At 51.8% G+C, this 8,825-nt stretch overlaps 1 protein-coding gene across 1 annotated transcript; it reads right to left on the bottom strand.

Annotated features, from left to right (window-relative positions):
- Positions 1-6,288: 6,288 nt before the first annotated feature.
- On the bottom strand, positions 6,289-8,096 carry FOXI2 (forkhead box I2). Its single transcript, XM_049790454.1, has 2 exons — positions 7,607-8,096; positions 6,289-6,620 (listed from the first exon to the last, which is right to left on the bottom strand). Exons 1-2 carry the CDS (start codon positions 8,094-8,096, stop codon positions 6,289-6,291), a joined length of 822 nt encoding a protein of 273 aa, XP_049646411.1.
- Between the last annotated feature and the right edge of the window lie 729 nt (positions 8,097-8,825).

The raw sequence follows: 8,825 nt of genomic DNA, 5'->3' as shown, positions 1-8,825 counted from the left end.
AGGCAGGTTTTCATCCAGGAGACACACCAAGAGTACAGGGTTTGACTGCCTGCACTCAGCCACAGGACTGGGAACTAGAAAAGCTCCCCCAAACTTCTCCTGCAGTGGAGCTACTGGTAGAATGGGAGGAGGGGTGGGGCCCCAAGAGGAGGCAGGCTGAATCCCTTCCCCCAGCCCCAGAGAGAAATGAAATCCACCTGTCTCATCAAGTTAGAAAGGAAAAAAAAAAATTCCCCTGATGGATGTGAGGGATTCTGGAGTATTCCAAAATGTTCTGAAGTGTTCCATAATAAATAAAGTGTTCTGAAGCTTCTGCTGGAGCACTGCAAATTCTGACAAGTGTCTGCCCAGCCCTGAGCCTCTATTTGAGATCACCTCCCATTCCCATCTATGGGGAACTGACATTTCATTTGGGCTCTGAGAGCCTATGTGTTCAACCCAGAATAAGCAAAGCAGGTTGCTAAGGAGCCATAGGAAGAGAAGTAAGTGTGTGTGTGTGTGTGTGTGTGTGTGTGTGTGTGTGTGTGTGTGTGTGTGTGTGTGTGTGTAGGCTGGGGATGAGGTGACAATAAAGGAGAGTATTCCTGAAGTTTCTTTTGGGGGTTGAAACTGTCACTCAGCCATTTGCAGCCTCCGTTTAGGGGTAGAACTCAGGTGACAAAGAGCCCGCTATCCTCTCTGGAGGTGGGAATCTGAAGTCATTGTTCTACTGCTCAGCCCAGGGGCAAATCTACACTTCAGACCATTCCAGCCTCTACATCTACAGGGGCACCCAGGGCCCCAGAGAACAATGCCCCGTTGACCACTTAACTCAAGCCGGTCAAAGGCAGACTACCTCCTATGTCTCCCTGTCAGAATTCTTTGAAAAGTAGCACAATTCTGGGTTAATTAAGTAGCAGTGCTGTCTGGGGTAGGGTGAGTGTGTCTGCCATTATATTAAAGAGCATTAGTGGGTTTTTATTTATCTGCCTCCCCCAGCCTCCATTGCCCCCTGGGCCACAAGGCCATGGCATTTAGGTAAGACACAAAAACTAGAAAGTGAGGCTCACGGGGTGGGAGGGTCCAGGAGGTCCTAGTCCTCCCCAATTAACCACCAACATGAGTGAGAATCAATGTCACAGGACCCCAGGGCCCTCCCAACACCTTGAAGCTGCATCCTGACTTCCACAGGAAATCCAGAGCCCAGCCCCCTTACCTTACCAGAAACGCTCCTGGTATGAAACAAGCAATCCCCAGACACTGCCCAATGGCCAGAAAAGGATGAAAGTAGGGAGGAGGCCCCACTTCAGCTAGAGGGGAGGAGCTTTGCAGAGAAACCCCACCCACATCCCCAAAGCTTGAATGAAATGCTCTGGCCCCTCATCTCAGAAGAGTCAGGACTACTACACCTTGCTTTATCCCCAGGGCTGCTCCAGCCTGCTGTCCAGCTGCCTCTCTGTCCCCATGTTGCCTCTCTCCCACTGTCTTTTCTTTTCTTTTTTTTCAAATTCAATATGGTTCCCTGTGCCTGCCAGGCAGAGCCAGGAGTAACCCTGAGCTCCTCCAGGTGTGACCCAAACCTAAACAAACAAAACCTACTTAGTTTTGAGGACCAAAGACACATTTGAGGACATTTTGTGGGACTCAGAAACAAAAGAGAAAATAAATTCTCCCCCAAATGGTATGACCGGCATCAAAGTATAATATTCATGGTCGTAGAAGGACATCGATGGCAAGAGCTAATCATCTTGAACAGTGTGTTTCTCTGCCACATTCCCACTGTACCCATATCATTTCACTGACCTGTCCCGGGTCAGCTAGCTGGAAATTTATCTGGATGAACATTCACGTTCGTCTTATTTTCTTGGGTTTGCAAAGAAAGTCTGCTGTGATGCGAGAGTGACCTGAGATGTTCTAATTTGTTTGATCTTTGCCAGATGAAGATGAAGTGCCCAGTAGAAGCTTACCCACAAGTGAAATGATCTCAGACCCTGGAGGGTTCTAGAACACATAGATTCATAGATTCTTCTCTCAACATTGTTTTCCCAGGAAATCCCCACCAGGGACCAATTCCATTTATAAATGAGAAGTAAGCAACACACTCTTAAGATAGAGGCAGCCTAGCAAAGGGTGCCAATCAACAAGACTTGACTTGCAGTCTCCTCTTCTAAGCCCTTACTTTCTGTCTAGTGGTTGAGGTTGGGAGTGGGCAACAAACCCTAGAAATGGGAACCACAGAAAATGGTGTTTTCTGCAGGATGGACAACAGTAAGTCACAGCTCTTGGCTCAATAAAGACACATTCCTGCAGCAAAGTATAAAAAATAATCCCCCCTGCAATGGCCCTTCAAATCACATTTGCAGTCCCTTTGCTTCTTTGTCTCTGGTGTTGTGAAGAAGGCTATGCCCTGCTCCTGGAATCTAGAAGTCCCCAATGAGGGGCCTCTAGCTGTGAGGCAGGGTGCAGGGAGTGTGACCCCGACAAAGTCCCTCTGGAATGTGTCTGTCTGTGACCCTGGGTGAGAATAGGAACCTGAGAAAGCTTTGATCAGGCATAGGGAACAGACCTATGTGGTAATGAATTCATAACTATGGGCCCCAGCATTAATGTCATCCAATTTTCACACTAGGACAAGATCTATTTTTAAACCATCAATACAGGTTTCAAAACAAAACAGTGGGGCTGGAACGATAGCACAGTGGTAGTGGATTTGCCTTGCACTCCACTGACCCAAGATGGATCTGGGTTCAATCCCCAGCATCCCATATAGTCCCCCAAGCCAGGAGCGATTTCTGAGTACATAGCCAGGAAACCCCTAGAGTCACTGGGTGTGGCCCAAAAACCAAACCAAAGCAAACAAAGCAAAACCACTCTTGGTTGGCATATCATACCAAGACAGGTCAGGAAAAAAATGTGAAATTTCCAGCTATTATTCTTTCCTTCTTCCCTTTGTTGGCAGTTCTAGGTTGCATTTCTAATTATTGAATGATATTGTTCCATAATTCAAACAAATCATAACTACCTTCTTACATTTGATGCTAAGAAACAACAAACTTTTGTTGTTGTTGTTTTTAAGTCGTATCTTCTACAGCATGCTTCCTAGAACCATGTCCCAAAGTTAGTTACATTTCTACCCTTTAAAACCCCGATGTTCAAATCATGATTTCTGACCCTCAGAGTAATGAAGGCAGATCCTGCCCAATGCCCAAAGTCCACAGAGGGGTGAGGAGGCTTGAATTTTCAGGAGCACAGCAGAAGCTGAGGATACACTTTCTACTTCTTCCCTTTGTCACTTGGGCAACACAAGTTTTACTTCAGTCAGTCACATTCAGTCACATTCAGCAAACTCCAAGTTTGCTTCAGACTTTGGGTCTTTCTTTCTCCTCTGGGGTGAGTCCCTTGTCTGTGAGACACTCACTAGTTCTCCCTCCCACTGCAGAGCTGAGCTAGGTCTCATCGCTGCCAGGGGGTACAAGTCACATCTGCAGTGGTGCCGCCAGCCCATCATGCCCAGCTGTTCTCTAAGGTGGAGGCTTCCCTCATGACCACTTCAGCCTCCAAGTTTTGATCTATCCTGAGGGTTTGGCTTGGCTGTGGTGTGAAAGCATTGATAAAGCTTTTGCTACACTGACCTCTGACCGGCTGTATCCGATATTGTGAAAGTTGATCCAGGGGCCAGTGAATGGATGTAGTGCCCCTGCCTGAGGCTACTCAACCCCAGTCCATTATCCTGGGACTCCTGCACCCCATTAGGAAGCCAGGGAGCTCAAAGACAGCAAGATGCCTGTGAAACTGGAAGCTAGCAGAGGGGCCCATCCTGAGAGGTCAGGGACATGGAGCCATCCATCTGACCTGTCACTTGAAGAGCTGCAAGACACATGACATGTTCCTGTTGTAAATCTCATTTTAATTTTGTGCCTGCAGAATATGCATAAAGAGCTAAATATCCACACTGCTGTACACAGCAACCCTGCAAAATAAAGACACATTTTACCAGGAGGTTTAAAAAATACTGTCTGAATAAAAAATAAAATCACAGTTGCAGATCTTAATATGCTTCTGCTTCTTCTATTTCTTTCTTGTGACATCTGTCTATCTGTCTGCCTGCCTGCCTGCCTACTCTCTATCTACCTGGCTATTTACCCAACCACCAAGGCATTGTAGGAAAAAAAACAGAAGAACTTTGTTTTGTGCAGACACAAGACTGAGAGATATCATTGCCTGAAAACTTTGCGCGCATGACTCCATGGTTCCATTTTTTCCTTGAGAAGTCCTTTTGTGTGTCCTTCTTTTTTTTTTTGGTTTTTGGGCCACACCCAGCGTTGCTCAGGGGTTACTCCTGGCTGTCTGCTCAGAAATAGCTCCTGGCAGGCACGGGGGACCATATGGGACACCGGGATTTAAACCAACCACCTTAGGTCCTGGATTGGCTGCTTGCAAGGCAAACACCGCTGTGCTATCTCTCCGGGCCCTGTGTGTCCTATTTTTAAAGTAATCCTCCAATCACGCTTAATTTTCCCCTGTGGCAAATGTGATGTGATTCTCTGTTCATTGAGGAAATAATCCACCAACAGTGGTGGCAGAATCAATAAACAACAAGATGGTCACCCCTCCCCACCCCCTTCTCAAGCACAGGAGGATCCAGAAGCTCCATCCTGCACTGACACCTGTTGTAAAAGAATTAGTCTCTGCTCTCCCTGCACATGTCTGTCCCCTCAAACTGTCCGAGGCTGGCCAGGGGATGGGGGTCAAATGGGGGTGCAGAGCTGCCAGCCAGCCCAGGTGCCCAATTCCAGTGAGCTCAGCAGAACTAAAGTGACAGAGCAGAGCCAGGGTCAGCCCCCACTCTTTCTGGATCATCGTGGATCTTTCTCTGCCTCACTGCGTTCCCCCTCCCTTGTCCATATTCTCATATTTTTTATGTCCTGCAAATGAGTGTGATCTTCCTATGTCCATTCCTCTCCCTCTGACTCATTTTATTAAGCATAATACTCTCCATGTCTAGTCAAGTATCAGCAGATTTCAAGATTTCAGTTGTGTAAGTATTCCATTGTGTAGATGTACTGCCGTTTCTTTATCCATTATTTGTTCTCAGTTAGTAGGGTTGTTTCCAGATTCTCGCTGTCGTGAATAGTGCTATGATGAAGATAGGAGTGCAGAGGGAGGGCTTTTCTGCATTGTGATTTTGGGACCCTACAGTATATTTCTAGAAACCATATTTTTGAATCATATGGAAGTTCAATTTCTAGTTTTTGTTTTTTTTTTGAGAAATGTCTAAATTGTTTTCCCAAAAAGTGAATGGGTCCTTTTCTCCCCTAATCCACATAGGCACTGATTTTCTTGTTTTTCTTAATGACCACATGCATTTTAAAACTCCTTTATTCCCCCGTTTCCTGTGGTGTTGGAAATAATGGGGGTGTTGGGAAAAACTGGTGTTGGAAAATAACGGGGGAATTCTGCTAGTACAGAAAATGGCACATGCGCACGCACGCACGCGCGCGCGCGCGCGCACACACACACACACACACACACACGATGTATTTGGCTATGGGGTAGTTTGTTTAATCATCTTTAAGTTTATTAAAATAGTCTCAAATGATAAAACAGTTGTATTTACAAGGGGCATCCCCCACTTTTCTAGCCTTCCAGAAGCAAGCCCACTAGTTCTAAGTTGGGCTGCCCAGATGGGCAGCTACCCAACGGGGCTCACGTGGATGCTACAGAGCCACTGTGAAAGGCAAAACAATGCCCGACTCCAGAACATTCTATTCACATCTCTACTCTGCAAAGTGGTTAGCAAGGGGCCTCCCTCCTCCAACTTAAAGGTGCCTCTCAAAGGCCTGGAATCCCCATAGGATGTGTCCATGCCAGGCTCATCACTGAGTGGACAGATGCCCAGTCCTGCTCCGCTTGGTTCCCCAAAAGTCTCTGGGTACATCTGGAACAAAACGAGGTGGGAGTTCACTCCCCCATTCCATCTGCCCATCATCTATCTGGGCGAGGCTCCCCGGGGTCCCAGGAGGTGCCATAATAAAGTCCTGGGTAAATTATCTGGGGGTGATATCCTCCCAGCCTGTCATATGGCCGGGGAGAGAAACAGAGGTCCAACCAGGGCTGATCCTGGCAGAGGTGGCACCATTACCCAGTGGGACCCCAGCTCGCCTTCTGCCTAGACAGGCAGCCAGGAGGTGCCCAGGCTTAACCTCAGTGTGGACCCCCAGGGCTTGAATGCCTCGTCACCTCAAGGCAGGACATGGGCTTCAACATGGCGCCTCCATCAGGGCTCATGGTACCCTGAGTCCCCGCGGGTCACACGACACCCCTGTCCGGGCTGGACTCTTGGGGGCCGGGGCCAAGGCCAAGGCCGGCGGGGGCGTGCAGGGCCCGGGGCACATCTCCCAGCCGGGCCCCGGTTAGGGCAGCCCCTCCACCCGCCAGCGCGCCCATGGCCGCAGTGAAGCCGGAGAAACAGGTGGCCTGCCCGTTGGGGGACACTGCGACGGGGACCCCCAGGACCCCACCCGGGCTCTGTGCTCCTCCGGAAGGCAACACAGCACCCCTCCGCTTCCTCCGGCGCCGGAAATTCCCGTTGTCAAACATCTTCTCGCAGTTGGGGTCCAGCGTCCAGTAGTTGCCTTTTCCTGCGAGAGATGAAAGTTCCAGCTCAGAAAACCGGGCTCCATGCCCTTTGTGTGTGTGTGTGGGTGCAGACACAGACCCAAAGGCCCCAGGCTGGTTGCGGGGGACCCCGGGAAGGGGGTGAGCTCTGTGCTGTGCAGTGGCCACTCTGGGAAGAAGGTGGAGCCCTCGGATTGTGGGGTGCTAGGTGCTCGCGAGCTCGGAGACCACTAAGGCTCTAGGCCAGAGAACTTATTTGTGGGCGCAAAGGGCCTCTCTGCGCGTGGGGCCGGCGACCATATGCGACCTCCAAGGGGTCCCTTATTCCCCATAGCGGCAGCTCATCTATGCAGCGCGCCCCCGGGGGTGAAAGAATTGGGGGGGGGGGCAGGCCTCCCTTCTTCACCTTACAGCAGGGGTCTTCAAACTACGGCCCGCGGGCCACATATTGTATTCATTCCCATTTTGTTTCTTCACTTCTAAATAAGATATATGCAGTGTGCATAGAAATTTGTTCATAATTTTTGTTTTTTTTTACTATAATCTGGCCCTCCAACAGTCTGAAGGACAGTGATCTGGCCCCCTGTTTAAAAAGTTTGAGGACCCCTGCCTTACAGCATTTTGTTTCTTCACTTCTAAATAAGATATATGCAGCGTGCATAGAAATTTGTTCATAATTTTTGTTTTTTTTACTATAATCTGGCCCTCCAACAGTCTGAAGGACAGTGAACTGGCCCCCTGTTTAAAAAGTTTGCCTTACAGCAAGACAAGAACTTGCGCCAAAGGACTGGTTTTCCTTCACCAAGCTCCGGGAAGTTTGGGGACTGGCAAAACTAGGCCCACCCCGCAACCTGGGCCAAGCCCTCCCTTTCCCCACATCCCCTCCGGCATCTCCCCACTCTGCGTGTGCGTGCTGGGGCGCAGACCTCCCCGCCCGTTCCCTGCAGTGTCCGCGGGCCAGGGCCCCGCAGGGTGGGGAAGGAGGACCCGGCCGGGTGCGCCTCGGTACCTGGGTCGTCCTCGTCCCGGGGCACCTTCTTGAAGCAGTCGTTGAGCGACAGGTTGTGGCGGATGGAGTTCTGCCAGCCCGCCTTGCTGCGCTTGTAGAAGGGGAAGTTGCCGGCCACGAACTGGTAGATCTGGCTGAGCGTGAGGCGGCGTCGGGGCGCATTCTGCAGGGCCATGGCGATGAGCGCCGAGTACGAGTAGGGCGGCCGCACCAGGCGCAGCAGCTCCTGCCGGCCGGAGAGGCTCAGCCACGCGAGGTCGGCGCCGGGGGAGCCGAGGAGACGGCCGGGTGGAGCCGCGGAGCCTGGGCCCCCGTAGGGCAGCGGGCGGTGGGAAGCCGGAGCGCAGGGCGCGGGGCTGAGCGGCGGTGCGTTCAGCCACAGTCGCGGGGCCCCGTCCGGCGCGCCCAGGTCTCCACGCGGGAAGGGCGCAGGGTGCGCGGTGGCTGCCCGGGCCGGGGAGACCCCAGGATCGTCGGAGTAGCCGGCCATGCCCAGTTAAGCCTCTGATTCCGCGTCTCGCCTCAGGGAGGGACAAGCCATGCAGTGCGACCAAAAGGCTGAGCCCAGTGTGGCTAGCGCAGCGGCCCTGCCCTGTCCTTTAAATGCTTCCTGAAGCCTGCGGCCAGTCCCAGGTGAGTCCCTTCCCCCCTCAACTGGGAGGACTCCAGGTGAGGCCCGCCCCGACCCCAGCTTTCCTCCCAGCCCAACTCACCTGTGCCCCTATAGGGGCCTTACAGCATGCTCCTGTCCCCTACCCCCAAGCAACCTGGACCCTGGATGTCACCTATCTTGCCTTGCCCTACAGGGGACTGCGCTCAGGCAGGCTCAGGACTCCCCACAGATCTCGGGGTCAGGTCCTGCCACTCCCTTCTTCCCACAACATCTTGCCTCAGCTTCTGGCCTTTACCTGTCTCCTGTTGGGGAGGGAGGTGAGTATAACTGAGGGTCTGAGCAATGAGGGAACGACGCCTTGGAGTGGGGTTCAGGAAGCTCAGAAAGATGGCACCCACCCACCGTGCAGCGCCAGGTTCCCTGGTGGGCATCGCCAGGACAGCAGAACAGAACAAAGTGTCCTCCCAACGCTTGGAATGTGCTGCTGCCCTGAGAGGTCCTTGTGAGTCTGACCCGCGGTGGGTCTGAGCTGGGCTCTGGAGCAGGGTCTGAGGCAGGGCAGCACTGCAGGGTGGATGTTGGGGCAGAAGGGCAGGGACCCAAGTG

Source organism: Suncus etruscus, chromosome 17, assembly GCF_024139225.1.
Source record: "Suncus etruscus isolate mSunEtr1 chromosome 17, mSunEtr1.pri.cur, whole genome shotgun sequence".
Taxonomy (NCBI): domain Eukaryota; kingdom Metazoa; phylum Chordata; class Mammalia; order Eulipotyphla; family Soricidae; genus Suncus; species Suncus etruscus.
Note: the sequence above shows the minus strand (reverse complement) of the source record. Positions and strands in the feature narration are given on the sequence as shown.